At 34.6% G+C, this 22783-nt stretch overlaps 1 protein-coding gene across 1 annotated transcript in view; it reads left to right on the top strand.

The window, feature by feature from the left end:
• The window catches only part of KLHL1 (kelch like family member 1), a 240794-nt gene that overhangs the window by 85704 nt on the left and 132307 nt on the right, over nucleotides 1-22783 (top strand). The window contains exon 4 of the mRNA XM_063335376.1: nucleotides 9344-9540. Within this exon, the coding sequence (XP_063191446.1) occupies nucleotides 9344-9540 (197 nt within the window). The remainder of the gene's footprint in view (nucleotides 1-9343; nucleotides 9541-22783) is intronic.

Here is a 22783-nt window from a genome sequence, read left to right as displayed (position 1 = left end):
TGCATATATTCACAAGGGTAAACCACAAAGGTTTTCCCACTCTTTTTTTGGAATCGGGCTATCTAATTAGTACGTGTTTCCAGCAGTGATCAGATTAGGTTGGTGCTTTCATACTGTTAATGCAACTGAAAAAGCAAAAAATATTTGAACGGTAAAAAATATGCAACTTCAATAAAAAGTACAGGTTTAATCTGTCCACTCTTTGCTGCCTTTCATTGGTTTATTCAAATAAACAAAGTATGTTTCATCTGTGATGTAACAGAGCTGTAACTTGAGAGGGAACAAAGCTTCCTCTTCCGCATGTCTGTTAAATGTTTCATGTGGGCCAGCTGAGGAACTCTGAAGCCAAAGCTTAGGTGCAATGGCTATGAGGAAAGTATGTGTCATTTTTCAAGCAGCAAGATGATTAATAGCAGAAAATCTAAGGTTAAGATCCTAGTGCCCTGGGATACATGGATATGTATTCTTTGATCTTTTTAGAGTTTGAGGTAAGGAGAAATACAGAAGAATGTTTTTTTACCTCATTTTCTTAGGTAATGCTTCTTTCTTGATCTTAAAACTTGAGTTTTCATTATTTGCAATTATGCTTAAATGTTTTAGATAGGACTGGAACTAGACATTGAGCTTCTGGTATTCTGCAGCCATTGATGGCTCTGGGAGCCTTCCTTTGAAGTTACAACAGAGCTGTGAAGTTACTATAGATTTCCTCATGCTGCATCGGGCTATCTAATTAGTACGCGTTCCCAACAGTGATCTGAAGAATAGGTTGGTGCTTTCATACTGTTAATGAAACTGAAAAAGCAAAAATCATCTAACTAATAGAAAACAAAAATTCCTCAACTTATTTATGCACATCTGAAAAAAAAAAAAAAAATAGAGCGTGGATCATACATGGAAGAGGTTCAAGCCCTACTGTATAGCTTTTAATTAGATTTCATTTGGAAGATTCTTTAATTAAAGTACTGTCAAGTGTCTTCTCTGTCAGTGTTATATCTAATAACACACACGTGGCAGACAGCAGGGATGTAGCAAGAAAGAAAATGCGTTTAAGCACAAGGACCCTTAGGTTCCTTCAGAACAAAAGCTTTATTAGTTAAATATGCCAGGGAGGATTGTTTTTTGTGTTTGGCTTTGGGATTTTTTTGGAGGGGGTTGGGTGGGGTTTTTTTGTTTGTTTGTGGTTTTGGTGTTTTGTTTTGGTTTGTTTTTTTTTTCCCTTTCTGAAACTTACTTGTCTATATGAATAAACAAGGAGAATGATTCTTAGCTAATTCATAGTGTTCATACTGTCCAGGGGTTATCACAGCCCCAGCATCATTCTTTAACATGCAGTTTGAATGTGACTACCATGGTTTGGAGGGTGACAGAGTTTAGCGTATAACTGAGGCTGTTTCATTCCAGTTAACCTGGAATGTATTCCAGGGGGGGAATTCCCAGACAAGCTTAACTTAATCGATATAATGTAGGGCTGTATGTATATTGCTAAAAGCATCTGCACAGATAAACAGTCCCTGGATTTTAGGTGATTGTAACCTGTTTACAGTGTTTCAGGCTATTCCTACTGATGCCTAAACAGCATCAGTAATCAGAGAGGCTGCTGTAGCATGGGCTACCTGTTTAATGTGCTTCTTTCTGTAGTTCCTGCAGTGGAGACGCGTGCCCATATCCACTCTGCTGGGTGCAGCTGCCTAGCTGTGTACCCACAGTTCCAAAAGAAAGCACAAAATTCAGGAAAATTACAATGGCAGTTTGTGAAAGAGGTCCTCACCTTTCATGCATTTCTCTGCTGCTGTCCCTGCATTGTAAAACGTACCTTCATTCGCTGTCTATTCTGTGCCGGTCACACAGTGACTGTGCTGAAATGTACTCACAGAACCGGGTGCGACTGTAGTATTCACTTCCCCAGCAGTGGAATCCAGCCCAGAGCAAAGCACATTTCATTAGGCTGTAAGGTGGACTCATAAGCAAAAATCTTTTGTTGGCAGTTGATGCCTCCATCTCTGTAACCTTTTGTTCTTTAAGCGTGGGTTTGAACTGCTCTGTGCTACCATAGCACAAGCTGCCAAATCATCACCTGAGAAGCTGAGAAGCTTATTCTGGCAGAGGTGAGTGTTCCTGCTTCTGAGCTAGCTTCAGACATTTGGAGAATAAATTACTGCTTCTTCAAACCTGAAAGCTGAGCTTCTTTGTCCTTGGAACATTCTTTTTTTTTTTTTTCTTTTCTCCCCACCCCCCCCCCCCAAGACGTCAGGGCTTGATTGTGTTCAGTGTAATAGAAAGGCTGTATCTTGCTGATAGATAGATATTGAGAGTGTGTAGTGCGTGGTTTTGGTTGTAGCAAAAGGACCTGTGTGAGGCAGGTCATTTGGCATAGTTCTGTAAGCCTGGGCAGCGCGCTGGAAGCCAAAGGTGGTGTACTCCCCTTCATACCATTCATAGAAAGCGACCATTGGAATAAAATCTCCCTAAAATGTACCTAATATTTGGTACAAATCCTTTGGAATAGGATTTCCCCCTCCTCCTCAGTATGAAGTTTGTTTTTGTTTACAAAAGTAAATTCCGGAGTGGTTTTCAATGTGTGCAGCATGATGAGCAGGACCTACAGTCTGGAAACACACCTAAGCATTGAAGTCCATTGAATTAAGGGAAACTAAGGCCTTATATCTGAAATGAGCTTTTGGGACTAATTCTTGTTGTTTTACACTCTATTTGGTGTATGAGTGGAAGATTTGTGCTGTTGGAAATTTAGTTAGTAAACCTTGTTTATATTTGTGTATTTTTGATGTAACCTTTATTTTGGGATTTTTTCCTTTGTTTGTTTTAACCTGTGAGTTTGTATTCCACTATTTATATATAAAACTAAGCTTAAAATTTCCAAATATAATGACTGTATAATAGTTGAGTTATTGGTGATATAATTATTAGTAGAGTGATCACTATTCAAGTACAAACTAGTAATCTTTAGCAAATAATCCCGATAATGAAATTCATATTTTAACAATTTTTCTATACCCAATGGAAAAACATATCTTCAGGCATGTTTCAGAGCACTAACATATCTTACTTTGCAGTTTATAAAAAGGTTTTATGAAGATTAGACTTGCAGCTAGAAGTTTTTATTGTTTTTACTCCTGTTCTTTGTATGTATATCTTACAGGTGACTAAATTCAAGTATCTAAGGTGGGCTAAGGCATATGAATGTCAGTTGCTTCATAAGGAGAAAGTAGCATCTTAATGTCTCTCTCTAAAAAGCTGATATTTGTAAGTCATCAGGCAAATTTTCTTTAAAAACATGACATTTCAGTTATACTACAGAAGTGTTTTGGGTTTTTTTTTTCAGACCAGGAAATTAAAAGGTACCGCATCGTGGCATATTTTGGCTAGTATACTTTTCTGATCTTTAGCCAGACATTTGCAAGAAGGTTCCTGCTTGGGGGGAATTTTAATTTGTTAATAGGATTTCCTTATCGCTCTGCAGTGTTGTATTTTCTGCACCATTGAAATACAGTGAGCTTTGGCAGTACTCACGAATGACCATGTGATTAGGCCAGTTTAGTCCACTTGCTCAAACAAAGATGTAGCAATATTAGGTGTAAATAATTGTACAGTTTTTTAAAAGCGTGAAGCTATTTAATTTACAAGAATTCTCATATTACTGTGATGGAGGCAGTTTCATTTTTGGCAAACTACATATTTTTATGATTGCAGAGTCATTTATGAAATTATTTATTATATATAATAATACTTATATATAAATTTAGTATAAAAATTGTTATTTGAAATTACAAATTTGACATCATGTTTGGTAATGAAAAACTAACACCATAACTGACAATGTAATAGAGTATCTAATCATAGTCAAAAGTTACATATCTGAATCAAGTGAATGTTTTCCTGATTTGAACTTTAAATGTGGGGGTTTTTTTGAGATTATTTCATAGAAATGTAAAAGTAAGTACTTTAAAAAAATCATTTTAAGTCCCCTGGGTGAAGAGGAGTTAAAATAAGTTGTCCTTTTCAAGAGATGAATTTTATCCACAGGGATTAAGAAGAGATGTTGTATGAACAGAAAATAGATCTGTTCCAGTCAGATGACTTGGTTTACTTCAGAGTTGAGGACAGGACAGGAAAAATTTGTTTGGAAAATTATTCAGGATAAATTTCTGTTAGGAAAATTTGTTCAGGACAGGAAAAATTTTCTGTAAGGCTTTTTTTTTTTTCCACTGGGGAAAAAATAATTTTCCTAGTTAAGTCATATGTTTAACTTGTCTTTTATTTTTGGTGGTTGATACCAAAATGGCTGCCAAAATCTCAGGTGATTCATCAGCACCCTCAAGTAACTACATCTTTGGGTCATACATAATTTTGGGGTTAGTTTGTATTTGGTTTAGGTTTTGGCTGCTAGTATGTAAGATGAATAGTCTGATAACAGGGAATGGGCAGATCCTAAGTTTTTTCCCCAGTTTAAATAGCACTGTTTGTATAGGAAACTACTACCTTTTGGGGTAGTATTTATTTGTTTATTTTAATATCTACAGAAAAAAAATGAGCTGCCTTTCTGAATTTTCACTGATGCTAAATGCCAAACTGTAAGGAAATAAAAGCAATCAGCCATAGAATGCCTCTCTTCCTCACTTGCACCTGATGACCATGGTCTGCAGCAAATAATTAATAGAAAATAAAGAAGATTTTGATCAGGAGAAACCTCTGAAGAGTGAATATACCATCTGACATGTTTTCTTCTCTGAAAACAACTTCACCTTTATGAAAAGTGTGGGAGATGATACAACGTAGAATTTATCTTTTAAGGCATGGGTCAAAATCAAAACCTTAACATTCACTTCAGAAATCAGCTGGAGACTAAAAGGTGTTCTGCTACACGGAAAATACTTTCATTGCTTTCTTCATTGGATGCTATTCATGGATGGACATAAGAGGTGATGACTACACATTATGTCGTTACTGTGAGTTGACAGTAACGGAGAGAATGATCATCAGAATTGGACCTAAAGAGTGTTTAAAGGGTGTAAAGCATTTCCACACACTTCATCACCCGATACTTGATGATTCTGATGATTCCAGTACCGTATGTTTGGGAGCAGACGAACTGAGTTCATATCAGCAAATACAAATATCAACAGTGTCTCAGTAAGTCAAATGAAGGTGTTCCTTCTATAGTTAAAAGCAAGAAACAGCCACTCTTAGGGAGTGATTCATCTCATTCTAAAGTAGATGGCTAAAATGGGGCAGATGAAAACTGCTCTAACACCTCATATTTCTCTCCATTGACTGTAAAAGGAGATCTCAGATGATTAGCTCAGATGGCTACCTGGCGGATACCTAAGTTTTGGTAAGATTACTGATAAACTAAGCCAAAAAAATCTTTTGCTGTGGTATAAAGCATAACACCTTTCTTTTAAGCTTCTTCTAGTCTTCAGTGGAATTTGATGCTCTTTCAAAAAAGCAATTTCTTCTTGTAACCATAATTTTAAGCTATTCATCTACTATACAAATCTGAATAAATATTGTCTTGATACCATTTACTGCCTTTATTTTAAAAAATGGAGACTTGATAGAGAAGCTACATTCCTACAACCAATTAGCCTATGAAAAATAATTCCATTCAGAAACTCTTCAAAACTTCTGCACAACTGATCAAGACACATGAAATAGAAAGGTTAGAAAGATAAATACCTGATTAAAAGGAATTAGTTCTAGCCTGTGTTTCTAATTTCTTGACACTTCCTATAACTTTACTGGTGCACCCTTACAGCTCTCTTAAGAATGTTGAAGAGTCTTGCTATGAATGGATAAATGCATAACTACAAGAGAGAAAATATTTACTGTGCACATGAGGCAAAATGATATTACCACGTGTTATGGATCTGGGTTAAAACTTGTTGCTTATGCACAGAGCAAGTGAGCAGTACCTACTGAGTGGTCCCACCATATTTGTATTGACACCTTTTGGTCAATAGCTGTGGGAGGCTGATTCCTGTGACACACACTAACCTAATTAACATCATGCAAAGATGCAGCGATTCCCTATACACAAAATTGGTTGTAACAGTGTAACCTAATGAGTAGAAAAAATGAGCAAAAGATAAGATAAAAAAAAAAAAATAATCCCAAAAGTGTCCCTTAACTTGAAAATAGATTTAGCAAAAGAATAAAGATATCTGGGATTTATTTATATTATCTCTGCTTCACATTTTGTAATGAGGCAATAAAATCTATGTATTCATTATAAAGATGCATCCTAAGGACAGGCATTTTAATTTCTGCATAAGCAAAGCACATAAAATTGGTCACACATAGAATTATAATTTAGAATAACAATTAGAATCCATTAAAGTTCTTTTGATTGTTTTTTCTTATATATTTTTTTCATCCTAATTCATGTAACACAGAATGAGATTTTAAGCTTTAGTTAATTTGTTTTGCTCAGACTGAAGTACTTGTGCAAGCTCCTTATTGCATAAAAATGTGAGGGGGAGCTGAATTGAAGAAGCAGTAATATTAATGCCCTCTTGAATATCCTATTAAACGTTTTAAAATGGATGCTTGGATTTTCTAATTGTCAGTATGAAACTGTCTGAAGAGTTGACATTGTATATACTGAGCCTCTTAACAGTTTTTTTTTCAAACTCTGTCTATGATAAACACTTGATATCTCAGAGGAATTTGCATAAAACTGTCATAGCACCCTTCTGAAAAAATGAATATAGCCCTTGTGACTAAATTTTTGAAGGGGTCTTGATGTTTAAAAATGAAGTTACGTAAGACTTGGAAAGCTTTTAGATGGATTAGATACTTACATCCCATTGAAACTAATGCTTTGTAAAAACAGGATCCTGGAGAGCCCTATCTTACTTCTTATTGTAATGTTGCATTAAAAAAAAAAAAACACAAAAAACTAAAAAGGCAAGATAAGACAGTACTGAAAGAAAGATGCACAATAAACTCTCTTTAACTCAGGTTGAATGTAGTTTTTGATTTCTCATTTTAGGTATATTGAGTAATAAATTGGTGTTTCTGAATTTAGTTAAAAATAAGTCAGGCTGTAATATATTCATATCTCCAGATATTCCAGAAGCCATTGTATGCTTACTCCCTTGATTAATATGTACGCCAGAAACTGGTACGCATTCTTCCATAGAAATATGAAGGATCTCCTTCTAAATGGTCACGGTGATTACATAAAGAAATATATGATTTATGAAACAGATAATAATTTTTATTGACTTAAACTTACTTTAATCCTATTAGTTCCCAACTAGCACCCTACTAGTACTAGTTTTCCTTCAAGTTAACAGAAAATATCTTCAATTTGGAAATAGATTGATGTGGCTTCAACTGTTTCCTTTGGGTTCTTCTCCTAAGGCCACATTTAGTGCTAAAAAGCCAAACTACGACACTTTTACTTTTCTTTGTAAAGGGTGATGATTCTTTCAGTCCTTATGTCATTCTGCAAATGTTATCTGGATCAGCTTTGTAGGGCCAGAGACCACTTTGGGCTCATAAAATAGCATATAAGCATATAAATAGCATATAAGAAAAGGAGTTTAAAAAATCTGTTTTTCTACTTTTGTTTCCACCAGCACGTTTCTCGGTCCACCTACTTTTCACAGCTGTTCTGCACATTTTTATTTTAATTCTTTCTGGTACTGGGATGATCAGTTTTAAGCTGAAAAAAAATATCTTTTGATATCTTCCACATGACACAGTGGAACTATATTTTAGATAACGAATAGTGTGTTGAGCCAATCATTACCTGCAAGCATGGAGCAAATATGCGAGAGTCATTGATAAATATATGGGTCAGCCAAGAATCAGCTGCTGAGTGTGCCTTCTGACCACGTTGCATAAATGCATGCTGGACAGAAATGATGAGAAAAAGTCAGATAACATAAAGATAAACTCATGTGACATTAATAGAAGCTTAAAAATAAGCAGAGGAAAACCACTGAAATTACGCTATGTACTTGATCTGATGCTCTGACCTTTTCAAAAGGATGTGTTATAACCAAATCTAGTAAAGTATAACTTCTCAGTTTCCATCTTATATTAAAAGCTCCGGATATAGTGAAAGAAGGAGAAAAGGTCAGATCTTCAGGGTTATGGTTATTGTATTTTGGGTTTGGTATTGCAATATAAAGCAGCTTTTCTTTTCAATTTTATTCTGTTGTGAAAGCTGAGGATTTCAGAACTCCTCAGTGCCATGTGATAGAACTATTAAGATTTGTAGATTTCTCTTTATGTGACAACAAATACAAAAAATCATGTGGGGAAAAGAGTGAGTTTATCTAACTGTTGAACTATATTACTTTGAACAGAAAGATCAATATACACTTAATCCTCTTATAGTTTGAAATGAAGTGTTAGTTTCTTGCCGTTTATACTACTTTTGGACATTTTAATTTCCTGTTTTTTCCAGTTCTCCAAGACATCCTTGTGATCTCTAATTTATAGTTCCAGAAGTTAACTATGTAACAGATTTCTAAGAGATACTAGTGTAAAAAAATTAATTTAAAAATGATGGTTGAGTAGGTGCATGATGACAAGAATGACACTTATTCCTCACTAAAATAAATTATTTTTTAAGTTTATTTTATTCTATTTTACCTTTTATTTATTAAAAAGTGTATCAGTCTGCAAGATAAAGATAATGACTTGTGAAATTGCAAAATTAAGTGCAGTATAAGTATTAATTAGTGGAAGATAAATATTATGCATCCATATATGTTCTTTTAGCTAATATAAAGTCTTTTAAAAGACCTGTGTGCTGAGGTCTGCCATCATTAATCCCAAAGTCACATTACAAATAACCAACATGAAGTTCCAATATTTTACGCCCTATTTTGAAGATATTTTTATTGTTTTAGTCATACTGTGTTAGGCGTTTATTTCATTCTTTGCAGGGAGGTAAATGGCTGTGAGTTTTGCTCTGTACCGCTGAAGCCAATGTAAGTTTTATCAACAATTTCAATGCACAAAAAAAAAAAAAGTAAAAATCACAGCTCAGCTGCTATCCAGATACTTACTCAGCTTTTAGTCTCATTATAGAAACAAAACCAGTATTCCTAAGTCTTCTCTTCCTTTCCACACTTCACAGTCTCTCTTTGCATCCCTATATAGTTGAATTAATAGTAGTTTAAAAAGAAATGTTTCTAATACTGTAATGTTCAGGTCACTGTCCAGTCAGAGAGACTAATCCTCCTTCTCTTCACTTTTTCTGTAAAGTTATTTATATAGAGCTAGGGTTATTTATAAAAAATCTTTTGATACTGCATATTTTGTAAATACCAAGTAAATAAGTTTGTGTTATCAATCCTTTTTTTAGGCTGCCTGGAATTGAAAGAAGACACCATTGAAAATCTTCTAGCAGCTGCCTGCCTCCTCCAGCTCCCACAAGTCGTAGAGGTTTGCTGCCATTTTCTAATGAAGCTTTTGCACCCATCCAACTGTTTGGGAATACGAGCATTTGCAGATGCGCAAGGATGCACAGAGCTTATGAAGGTGGCTCACAACTACACCATGGTAAGGCAGTTTTACAACATTTTAATTATGATCTTGTGAATCATCTATATTTTCTGTAAGTAAAAATATCTTGTTAGTTTTTGGCTTGAAATCATTCTGTATTTGGATGGAACTTTATTTCGTAAATTGCCCTTTTGAAACCGTAGGAGTGGTAATTCCTCTTAACTTCAGTGAAATTAGGAGAATTGGCCTGCTATGATGAAAGCACTGTCTGCTGAATTAGAACAGTATATGCCTTAATTAGATACATGTTCACATACAGGTGATAATAGTAAAAAGTATCTTTTAGTCCTTAGATTGCTTTTTAATCACTGTTCCTTTTTGTTTAGCTTTAGGGAAGCTTTGTAATTGTCATTGTTCTGCATGGGAACAATATCAAGGGAAGTTTTAGTTTTGTGGTTTTGTTTTGGTTTGGTTTTTTTGGTCAAGAATTATCCCTCCTTTTATTCATTGATGAAGTAGATTAAGTTCAGAAGTTGAAGACATAAAGAATTTTATCTGTTTAATTTTTTCCAGTTACATCTTACAGAACAGGTATGGCATTAATATTAAAAATCAGAATCAGTGAAGCAAAAATATGCTACTTATTCAGAAACTAAATCATATTGGTAGCCATTTGATTCTTCTTAGTTTGAGAAAATTAAACACATCTGGCTCATTAAATTAAACTTGCATAAAGAGTAGATTACATATAATTTCTGAGAAATAATGGTCCCTTAAGATCCATACTGAAATTATTGCTGAAGTAATAGACCATGTTTCAATGAATCTGCTTTGCTTGTCCATCAGTTATGTCCTTTATTTATTTATGCTTTTCTGAAACTAATACCATTTTGTAATTCACAGGTTTGACTGTATTTTTCTTACCACTATAGCTCAGCTAGTTATAACCATTTTACACTTATGGAGCTATTTCTGTGGCTGGTTTTAATTTTCTCTGCATTTAGACGTCTAAACTGTAGTTTTCCAGGTCCAAACTAGTCAGTTTAACCTTCATTTGTTAGTGGAGAGAAATAAGCTGTCAGAGCAGAAATCATCTGCTGAGATTGAATTAGAATTAAACAGGTATGGGTTGAAAAAAATCAACCTTTTATGGATGTATTTTTTAGATTTATGTATTACTTTGATATTTTCACTTTTTTGAGTGAAAAACAATATCGTGAACAATGAAAAAAAACTAATAAAGGAAAACCTTGATTTTAAAAAAAATCTCATGATTCTTTAAAACAATGTATTGAAATAGTTTTTGAGGTGAATGAAATTACTCATTATAGTACATTTGAAGACTTGTGACTGATACATGTCTGATGTATCACAAAGTGCACAAAGATCTGTGCCTATTTCTAAGATTTAATTAGGTATATTATATGACCTATTTTTGTTTTTAATGCTGAGGTCTAAAGTCTGAATTATGTGTAACGGGCAAATCACCAACAAAAGATGGTAGATCAAAAAGGAAGTCAATTATAATTAATAAGCAAGCTCTTGATGTAGCTACATGTACAAGCATGCATGATAGTCACACTCTCTCTTTGCAAGACAGACAAATAATCACATCTATTATGTTTGCAATTACAATTTTTCCGTATGTGGTTAAACTTCCAGCCCAGTGAAAACACAATCCTAAAAGTTAAGCTTCATAATGCATGATATTTTAATAGGTATTGTGTTATTGCATTTAGATGTGAGGCATCCCACATATATTTGATTTACTGTTTTGTGTTAAAAGGTGTGGATGACCAGCTGTGAGTGGGGGAGGGGTGCCTATAACCTGTCTTTACTACAACACTCTCTATCTGAGAGAATCTACATAAGGGAAAAGTGATTATTTCTTCTACATGCATGCATAACCAGGAAAAACTTCTTCAGTGCAGGGAAGATACCCTGGAGGGTGGGATAGAGGAACAGCAAACAGAAACTTGTAATGTGAAGAAAGGGTAGGAAAGTGATGAGCAGAGCAAAGAGCAGATGCATAGTCTCTGAGGCAATGGAAAACACTACTTTTTCCTTCATAGTCCAGGGAATTAGTATGAACTGTGATGAGAGCAACCATAAAGTAAGGCAAGGGGGTTTGTTGATGAACTCCTCCTGTCTTATGCAGAGGATTTGAGGTGAAGCCTTCTTTAAAAAAAGGATGGGGAAATCCTTGTTTTTAAAAATCCCTCATGCTTTCAAGAGAACTTCAAGGCCCTTTCTTTAAAACTTTTCAGCGTGCTTTCTTTAAGACCTGTAAGTGATGTATCTCAAATTCTGGCTCTGTGAATCCTCTTCCAAGGTGTCATTAGAAAAGTTCATTTGTTGTGAATAGGAAACAATAGTATTCCCATAAATCTGGCATATTTTGTGGTCATTTGCTTGTAAAAATTTATCATGCTTTGAAAGCTAGAGAAAATAAATAACTTAGGATGTTTCTGATATGAATGCCGAATAAAGGATTAGTGAATGCAGCTTTCAAAGTTTGTGTGTTTCCGGTGTCTAAAGAAAAATAACTTTTCTCCATGAAAATGTGAAACCTAAAGCAGCTGAACTGCATTTTCCGTGGCTAATTGTCTTAAATATTTACTTAAATTATTTATCGTATAAATAGTTGAATTGTTAGAAAATTAATCTCTCTGATATATGAAAAGCACTTATTGGGAGAAAGCTTGTGGGGGAGGGGGAAGCTTTGACAGCATTTGAGAACTCTAATGGCTTTTGAAGAGTGAAATAATATGTTTTCCTTCTCCACTTTTTCAAATCTTTAGAAATAACCGAGTTTCTTCCTGGATATTTAGCGCTATAGTGCCAGAGTATTTTAATAATATATCAGTTCAGTGAATAGAGAATTATAGCTGACTATCTGAACAAAAAGTTCTATAATGCTAATCACGATTGATAACATTTTTTAACAGACTACAAATAACAAAGCTAAATGCTAAATGGAGTAGATACACGTGTCCCCAAAGTAAGGAAAAAGTGAGGGTAATGACTGAAATTATACGCCTTTCATCTTGTTCTTTGCATCTGCAAAAATATCTACTCTACATTAAGCACAATAAATTATTTTTGACCCCATTGTATATCTCTTAAATACCGTAGCCAAGAATTATCAAAACCAAAAATAATAATTTTTATTCTACTAACCATAATGCTACGGAGGAATACAGCTAGGCCTGATCAGAAATAATAGTGCTGCACCATAAAGTTTTTTGAGATAAGAAACCTAAAAAAACCCAATAATTCTACACTGGTTGTGGGAATAGGGAACAAGACAAAGTTTTTCAAATAAACTTGCAAAAAAAGATTGATAGACATGGCATATACTATAGAATGTGTAATAATTTTGAGATATGACAGAATTTTGAGATATGATGTAATTTTGCTTGTTTTGCATCTAAGCAAAAAATTGCATAGATTAAATTAAATATTAATTGATTCCTAAGAAAAACCAAACAAAAAACCAAAATTAGTTTTGATTTTTTTGTATATGCCACAAAATTAGTCTTGTTTTTTTGTATATGCCAATCAATAAGTATTTTGTGTAGCCCTTAGTTGAGGTACTCAGTATTCATTTAAAGTGCTGGAACCTTAGGATAACTCCCTGACTACACTGAACCTGGCAAATGTTTTCCAGCTTTCCTCCATCAAGTAGTTTTAATTAGAAAGTCATTCAGTTGTCTTCACTACCACGTTTCAATGAAAATCAATATATTTTCATGAAAATGGTTCACTTCATTGCATCTCCATAAATGTTTTAATCTTCTTTGTTTCAAAAGCAGTTTTCTTGTGTAGTGTCAGACTCGGTATTTTACAAGTTCTAAATTGCACTGTTTTTCATTTAAAATAATAAAAATTATATATATATATATAAATCAGCTTGCTTTGATCTTTCACATAATGTGTTATGAAGACAAGACATTTGAACTTGGAAATGTCTTTATATTGATGAAGAAATAACGGATAAAGAGCAGACCAGTGAATTTAAGAATCCTGTTGACTTAAGGAGATATGTCATTTCCAACACATGTTTTCTGTCACGTTAGATAACTTCAGTTTCCCTTAACCATGAAGTCTGTGGAAGCCATGAATACAAATTTTTATTAGCATAGTTGAAACTGGTATGTCCAGACTTAATTCAAATGTGACAAATGTTTTTCAAAATGCAGAGTCATTGCTGAGCATGGAGAAAGCTCCTAATGGAAGTAAAATTCATTAACTGTACAATTATATATCCCTTTCCGTGACAGAGGTATAATATCCCTGGTATTTATCAAGAAATTTAGTCTTCAGTGTCAAATACCAAATTGTTCTTTCAAAATATAAAATCTAAGCGAGGAAAAGAAAATGTGTGTAGGGAAGAGGGAAGGCAGCGAAGAAACAAAGATAAGAAAACAGTGAAGGAAAACCGGAGAACATTTGAAAAATCTTTAGAAAATACACTTGCCAAATAGGAATTTGTGAGGTTGATGGGGGAAGAGAGGAAGGTAGACTTCATAAAAAGTTAGTGAACAATGAAAGTTGTGATTTTCTATGTTTGCATTCCCTGTACTTCTTATAAAGGCAACTTGCATAGCAACATTTTAAATTGAAGCATTAGAAGCAAGAAGTTAAAAATAAGATAAAAATTGGAAAGTCTCATTGGTTTCTTTTTTAGGTATATCAGATTTAATGTGGGTTGTTTTATTTCTGAGGTATGAAATTTCCCTGCCGCTGTTTATAGTGTGGGGCTTTTTTGTCTTTGTTTGGTTTGGGGTTTTGTGGTTTGTTTTTTTTTTTCTGTTTTTTTTTTTTTTTTTTAATGAATCTGCTAATTTAAATGGCAGCACAAATATCCTTGTCTCTCTTGATTTAAGACTTCTATACTTCTTAATTACCATCTGGGTTCTTACTAGCTTGTCAATTTTTGTAAATTTTCAATCTGCAAAGCCATATGCCTGAAAACTTTAAATTCCTAATTCATTTTCAGTTATATGATGATACAGTGAAATTCATATGTGATGTCTTTTTAAAAAAACAAAAGCATCAGAATGGAAAATATCAATAAGCCAAAGCAAATGTATTCTTCTAACATGCATATTCAATGACAGTTCTTTATTCTTGTAGTTATCATGGAAGCTAACCTCTGTAGTCAGCATTTTATCAGCTTGTCATACTTGTCAGAAATTAGAGTCATAGTGTATGGTCTTATCTGTCTCTTCATAAAACAGAATAAAGTCTAATTCAAAATTGTGATGGCAACCTTGTTGGGATGCAATTCTTTTTAGAATATATGACTTTTTATGATATACTTTATTTTTAACCATTATATGTTTATTGCTGAAAGTTTGTAATAGACCACGCTAGTTTAATGAACTCTCTGGCCTTGATGTACCAGTAGCCTTTCTCATAACAACTACTTTTCTACATTAGTAAATATTGAGAGAGGAAAAGTATGTCATACGTTTCCTTAAAAAGCTAATTGCAGTTTGATTTTAAAGCATAGGAATTTTTTTAAAAAATTATTCATACTTGGTGAAGATTTTGAATACAACTGTAGTTTACTTTCTCTCTCCCAGTGAAGAACATGGTTCTGCCTGTGTTATAACATATAGATAATGCTTAGAAATTTAGAGTGACATTCCAAGTAATGTTACCAGTTTCTTCATCTCAATATTGTGCCATTAGACTATAGCCTGATTGTTTCAAGTGGAAAATTTAAACGCCTCATAGATACAACTATTCAATCTGTCAGTGCTTTACGTCTCTGGAAACTTCTCTTAAAGCTCAGTGATCATTTTGCATCTTGAAACTGCAGTTTGACTATTGAGATGATAGAGCTTTTCCCGCATTTTTATTTCACCATATCCCAGAAAGAATTGCTAAAAGTAAACTTGGAAAATCTTCAACTTACTTTGACACACTGAGTAGGAGGATGGCCATAAGTAAAATTTCCATGACCAGAAGAACCTATATGAGTAAAGGGATTGATGTGTCTGTAACCCAGTCAAAATGTTAGCAGTATAAAGGACTCTTAACATATGTTACAATTCCAAGCCTGGGAGATGCAGAATGTTTGCAGGTGCCTTTGAATGAACTGGTAGAAGGTGTTTAGTCTCTCATAGATGCAGTTCTGTGCTTCAGACTGCAAGGGTCATTAGTCCCAGCACTGCAAAACATTATTCAAACTTAATTATAAGCCCGTAAGTACTCTCAGTGACATGTACTGACTCTATATAGACCCTTTAACTTACTGAGAATTCTGATTATTCTGCAGATGGAGCAACCATTTCATTTATGTGAATTGTGTGCCTTATGCAAATTTTTTAATGATCTTTTATGGTGAAGAGCTTCAGTGACCATGTTATTAGTTATGTTTATTCTCTAAGCCACAGAATTTCATGGTTAAAACTTGGTGGAGTGGAGTGAGGAAGGAGTGATACATAAAACCTTTCCTATCCAGTTCCATTTACAACAGCTCAACCCGTAGCATATTGAAATGTTTTAAAAATACTCCATATGAAATTTAGAAAAATATGATTGAGATATTGATAGATGGTGATGACAGTCATTAATGAGTTTTGGTTGTACGTTGAGACATCAAAGTTTTATTTCAGTGTTAATATGGCTTTAAATAAGGTCAGATAATGAGTGAGGCAAGCAAACTCTCTAGTACTGTAATTTAACAGTTCTTTATCATATGCTGTTTAAAATGATTTATAAAGAGAGCCATCAGTTGGCTTTCTGCTATTTAAAATAGCTGACCAGATACTGGACAATAGATACTTACCAGATAACAGCTTTGTTAACTCCATATCATACTTTGTTTTGGCCACTTTGGCCTCCTTATCACCACACTGGGGACATATGGATAAATAGCCAATAAGATGGGTGGAAAGCTGACTGGACAAACAGGCTCAAGGAGTTGTGATGCGTAATGAAAAGTCCAGCTGGTGATCAGTAAGTTGTGATATTCCTTGGGGATCACTTCTGGGTCCAATACCGTTTAACAACTTTACTACTGATATAGATGATAGGACGTAGTTCTTTCACATCAAGTTTGCAGATATCACCAAACTGGCAGGGGGAGATGATCAATATGTTTAAGGACAGGGCTGCTATTTAGAGGGCAGGCTAGACATGGGCATGGGTTTTCAGGAAGTCACAAAGTTCAACAAAGGGAAATGCAAGGTTCTGCAATCCGGGGACAAATAACCCCATGCACCAGTACAGGCTGGAGAGCAAATAACTAGGAAGCAGCTTTGCAGAAAAGGACCTGGGGATTCTGATGGACACCAAGTTGAACATAAGCCAGCAATGTACCCTGGCAGAAGAGAAAGCCAACAACATCCTGGGACATAATAGTGAGAGTAAGCAAGTGTAAGAAGGTGATGCTTCCCTGTTTGGTACCCATGGGACCGCATATGAAGTGCTGTGTCTACTTTTGGGATTGTCAGTACAAAAAAGACATGGATATACTGGACTGAGTCCAGCGGAGGTCAGCAAGGTGGCTGAATGCTGGAGCACACGGCATATGAGGAAAGTCTGGGGGAGCTGGACCTTTTGAATTTAGGTAAGAAAGGGCTAAGGGAGACCTTACTGCTCTCTGCATCTAACTGATTGGAAGATACAGAGAAGATGGTGCCAGGCTGTTGTTGGGGGTGGAGAGTGATAGACAACAGACAAATTGGAACATAGGAAATCCCGACTGGATATCGGGATTTTTTCTTTTTCCTTTTTCCTTCTTTCTTTTTTCTTTTTCCTTCTTTCTTTTTTCTTTTTCCTTTTTTCTTTTTTCTTTTAAAAACCATGGGGGTAGTCAAATACTAGAAAAGCATCAACCAGTAGAGTTTTTGACATATGTCCTTGGAAGTATTCGAGACTTGACTGAAAATGTTGCTGAATAACCTGAACTAGTTAGACATGTGCTGAGCAGGGAGTTTGACTAGATGACCTCCGGATGTCACTTTAAACAAAAATCATTCTATGAGGCTATTAAATGTATTTCTTGTACATTTTCAGTGGTCTTAGATATGAGCTGTGTATCCAGGGACAATATGAAGAAAAGTTCAGATATTTTATATTTTATTAACTTTATTTTTTAAGCAATGTGCAACAGATGGGATTGCCAGAGCTAACATTTAATTGACTTTTATTAGCAACAGGCTATTGGTAACATGTTAGCAACAAGTTAGTAGTAACACACTGAAATGTTAAAGCATTCTGCAATTTTTCTGCTTCTTATGCTCTGTCAGGCATACATTTCCAAAATATATTATTGTACAAAATGTCCTACTTGCACTGTGAATAGCAAATATAAATCTGCAAGAAGATCTGTGAAGGCTGTGTTCAGATTTTTTGGCATCCTACAGTTAATGGATGATCTATAAAATGTTTTTTCTTAGGATAGATAGTGTCCATAGAAAACAAGAGCGACTCCAGACAACAACAGAACTTTTTTTCATTTGTTTTAGTTTGTGTTTTATTGTTGCTTCTTCAAGAGCCCTATTTAAACGTTTGTCCAGCCACCAGAGGATATTTTGGTAGATTACAGTACTCAAGTGACTATGGAAGAGACTACATCACACACTGGAAAGTGACATTGTTACTCATATTGCTGCACACTTATTTGTCTAAAAATGCAAAATATAATGTTTTTAACACTTGGAGAAAAAAAAAAAGTAATAGCTTTGAGGAAAATACTTTAAGAAAAAACCAGGACACTTAAAATATGACATTTCCATCCCTAGCAGTATTTATTTGGTTTTTAACTTGGAACAATTTATTGCTTACTCAACTGGAAATGTTGCATCTACTGGAGTGTAATGAGAACATTGGTTTTAATGCACATTGCATGCACTTTTAAAAGGGAATTGGTGTTCTAAAAACTGTTTACATTTTTGAGATTTTTGATTTAAGTTTAATGTAAATTAAGTATGTGCAAGAAATTATCTTGGGACATGCTGGGGAAAAAAAATCAGTGTAATTTAATTGGAAAATAAAATGACTCCATCCTCATATACCTTTGAGTAAAATGGACATACTAATGCATTAAATGTATTTTTCAAGGGGATAGAGGATTGGAACCAAACTATAGAAAACTTTAATTGTTCTGGTTTATGCTTTTTACCTTGTGGATTCTAATCACAGATTTGGAATATTCAGTATTAAAAAGATCATGTACTGTAAAAAGTTACACATATTCTTTAAAAATTACATAGTTATACACATATACAACTCACTATTTATTCCTGCTCCACTGACAACAGAAATCAGAAGATGCTGTGTCAAAACCTTTCAGAAATGTCACTGATCATTGAGAGTCTGTGACTTTTTCTAAATTAGTAATTCTCGTTCTTCTCTTACACATGGCAAGGTGTCCATAGAAAAAAAAAAGTTATGCATCTTGTACATTTTGGCATATGGGCATGGAAAAGTATGGCTTCCTATAATCAAATTGCATATATATTTTCCTTTCAAAGGAATTAATTTTAAATACAATAGATAGAAGTATAAAGTTTAATTATGTCTCTACTTCTTAGGTCTACACAGGATGATAATTAAATAAAGGGGATCCCTTCACTTTTCTAGTTAAATTCTGACTGTTAAAGTTGTTATTTTGACACTCCAATTGTTTGGATTTTTTAAAGCTACTTTCTCTCTCTAACATCCTTTGGACTAGTAAAATAAAATTGAAAGTATTCTAAAGAAACCAGAATAATTGAAATAAATAATGAAAACAGGGATGCAGAGATGAAAAAGAAAAACATTTTGGAACTCACTTATGCCTTACCTAGAAGTATATTTTTTGAGGTTTAGAATTTTCTCCATTTTCCCACTTTAAAGCCACATTAGCAATACACAGAAGTGAAAAAGACTGAAGCAGTGTAAACACAGATGAGAGTCCCAAAAGGCTTGTGATGATCTTACTTTCAACCAAAACACAAAATCTGATCTTTATATACAAAACTAAGCTTAGACTAGTTTATTTCTCTTGATAGAGAGAAAATATTTCTTAAAATATTACATTTTTTCTTTTTTTTTTTTAATTCATGACTTCAAACTTTTATTATGACTATTATTATGATTCTTGCTTCCAATTTCTTTTTTCTTCCTTTCTTCTTTGAGAAGAAATTGTGCTCCATGATCACTTTTCACACTTCTGATATTTTTAAGATGCTTGTTTGAAAGTAATAATCAGCACTTAGCACAGTGTGCTGCTTTTTTATAAGTTCTCCTTAATACAGCTGTGACATGGCATGTTACACTGCCACTCCATCAAGACACAGTAGGAGAACAGGAAAGTAAGAGCATTTCAAGAACTAGCATATGGACAACAAGATAATTAATAGGAAATAAAGAAGACAACTGCTGGTAGTAAAATGCTGTGAAATCTACAGGAAAATAGTTAAGCAAATAGTCTGTAGTGCATTAATCACAATTTGATGGCAGCTTTGTCATCAGGAACTTCCATTTTACTGCCTAAATGCCACATTAAAAAAGGTTAGTATGGCAGAATGCTGTATTATTCCTAGAGAGTGCTGCTACGAAAAGTAGCACACTCATCTGAATGATCTTTTTACATTATACACAGGACTCAACAATTCCTATGGTTTTAATTTGTTTTTCAAGTTTATTCTAGTTCCAGAAACCTGAATATTCAACAGCAGGGTTAGTATCCCATTGAACCAATACTTACTATGCTTCAGAGTGCTAGCAGATATATAATTTCATATTAAGGGCACTCTGATAGATCTCTTCTTTCTTCAGTGGGTCTGGTGATGGTTTGCCTGTCAGGTCAGCAGATTTACATCTCAATCTCTCAAGTGAAGAATACATCAATTTATAAAACCTGATTCACCTCACTGAACTGTAGGCATAAATAAATTACTGTCCATAGAGGTAGCTCAGGGCAAGAAGACTCTTAACCTAAAAAGCATTGATGGGTGCCTAAAATCAGTTAGCATAAGTCTGTATTAGCACATACATAACTGCAACTATCACACTAGAAAAGCACTTCAAAGACAGTGATTTCTGGGGGATTTTCTTGTCATTCATGGAAAACAGTGAAGATGGGAATTAAGACAGCTGAATTTTGTAGCTGTAAATTCAAAGCCTTTGAATCTGCAAACTAGTGTAAAATCTAATACGTGACATTTATACATGTCTTTGGCAAGATTGAAGGATATGTCCCAGTTCTGGGGATAAATGTTCTTTGTTTTCATGAAAAGGTACCCATGAGTGGTTAAATACAAAAAGCGTCTAGAATACTGAGATTGTGTGCATAGAAGAAAATTAGAAGTTGAAGGCTAAATTCTCTGAAAATGCTGTATGTATTGAAGTTTCAATTCAGGACTACCAAGAAAGCATGACATAACCTGGAAATGCATTTTGTGTCTGCTATTCCCAATACTTTAGGACTGAGAACAGGTCCTTTAGGGTAGAAAGAAAATCCCCTAGGGCTTTCTGTGGGCTTCTCAGATAAAAGAGAAGAGGAGGTAGCCTAGCTAGAATACATAGCTAGTGGGAAGGGACAAGGAAATAACATTGGACAGGATGATTGAACTGGAACTAACATGGGGAGCTTCGGTAGGAAAAACAGAGGAAGGGAAGATACAAGAGTGAGACACAATAGAAAAGTCAATCTTAGGCATTAAAAAGAACAGTATATGACCAGTAGAAATCGTACTTTGTAGAAACCCATCACCAGGATTCTTGTCTCTAGTCATTGCTCTTCTTTTTCCAGTCATCAGTGACTCTCATTCTTAAAATGGTGCATCCTGAGAGCTTGCAATTTAGCTTTAATATGATTTTCAATAAGCTTTAATATACATCACATACCCTTTACAAGATTATCTCTTAAGTACAGGATCATATACTAAGGAGTATTTGTTGTCAGTCAGGATGAAACTGTGTGATTTGTCTTTCTAAAGTAAAAAGATGTCTTCAGTTACTGATTCGGAGATGGTGCTCCTCACTTCCAAGGGTAAGAGGGAGAGCTGATTTTTGGTGACAATAATGAAGACTTGAGAGTGATAGAGTACTCATTCTGATCTTGTCTGGCAATAATGTTTTCAGTATAATGCAGGGCAGATAGCTTGTTTCTCTGTTGACTAAATTGGGAAGAATTTGTGGTCATACAAAAATAAAGACAATAAAATCTCAAAGAATGATACCTCTTTTGATGCTTTCAGTACTGGGGGAAAAAAAAAAAAGAGAACAGTTTAGAGTAAAGGCTAGCTCTGCTCTTCCCTGAAGCAGTATCGGAAAGTGAAGCTTTACAGTGTTCTGCCAATGTACAGGTGCCCTTCAATACAATAGTGACAGATGTTAGAGAATCATAACACAGAGATACTGGGAAAAAACATCATCTGTAAGTATTTCTTCCTAACTGGAGCCAGGGAAACAGAAAGATGTGTGTTTTCACTTACTCAATCTATATAAAAAAAATTTTCATTATTAATAGACAAGATTTGGGTCTTGCCATCTCATTGGCATGTTACTCCGTCCTGAGCCTTAAAATGCCTGTGGTGAATGCTGGTTCATAAAAATATTTTATTTTGTTCACATTTAGAACATTTCTTGTGGCGTTGCAAACTTTCAGAGTTTTAACTTTGTCATGGGAGCATGACAACCTTGCCTTAATAAGGAGCTGTGTGACTGAATATAATGAGCCATGGCTGACAATACAATGCAAACAAAGACATAGTATGATAAGCCTTGGTACAGGCTATGGGTCAGCAAGGAAGAGGAGAAAAAAACCTGAAAGTGCTGAAAAGATGGTTCATGATATCGTCATGGACTGATTTTATTGGTGGTCTGTGTGACACCTCCCCAGTAACAGACTGGGACCAAAAGGGCAAGGGATGGGGAATATTGTGCAGATATCCAACACAGTGCTCGAGCACGTGTTGCATTTCCCCAGGCTCCACTGTGCCAAGTCTCATCTAGGTACAGCTTCAGTAACTAGAACTGTGTGTGGGTTGTATGTGTGGGAGTGTGAAGTTTTTCCTGACACAGCTTATCTGCTGCTTTGGTTCAGTTATTAAATTGAACTTTGCAGCACCACACTGTCTGGTGCTCTTTCTCCCTGCCCCCTCCCCCTTGACAACTGTCACCATGCTTTTTTCCTTGGCACTAAGAAATACCATATTGTCTTATTTTGACTGGAAATGTTCCTTACCAGAAATAAATCCTTTTTTTTTTTTTTCCTCATTTTTAATTTGTGGAAATATATCATGTAGAAACTGTTACATTTTTGTAAATCGTTTAGACTTAAAGGTGTTAA

Source organism: Chroicocephalus ridibundus, chromosome 1, assembly GCF_963924245.1.
Source record: "Chroicocephalus ridibundus chromosome 1, bChrRid1.1, whole genome shotgun sequence".
NCBI lineage: Eukaryota > Metazoa > Chordata > Aves > Charadriiformes > Laridae > Chroicocephalus > Chroicocephalus ridibundus.
The sequence above is the reverse complement of the archived record's forward strand: the minus strand, read 5'-3'. Positions and strand labels throughout refer to the sequence as shown.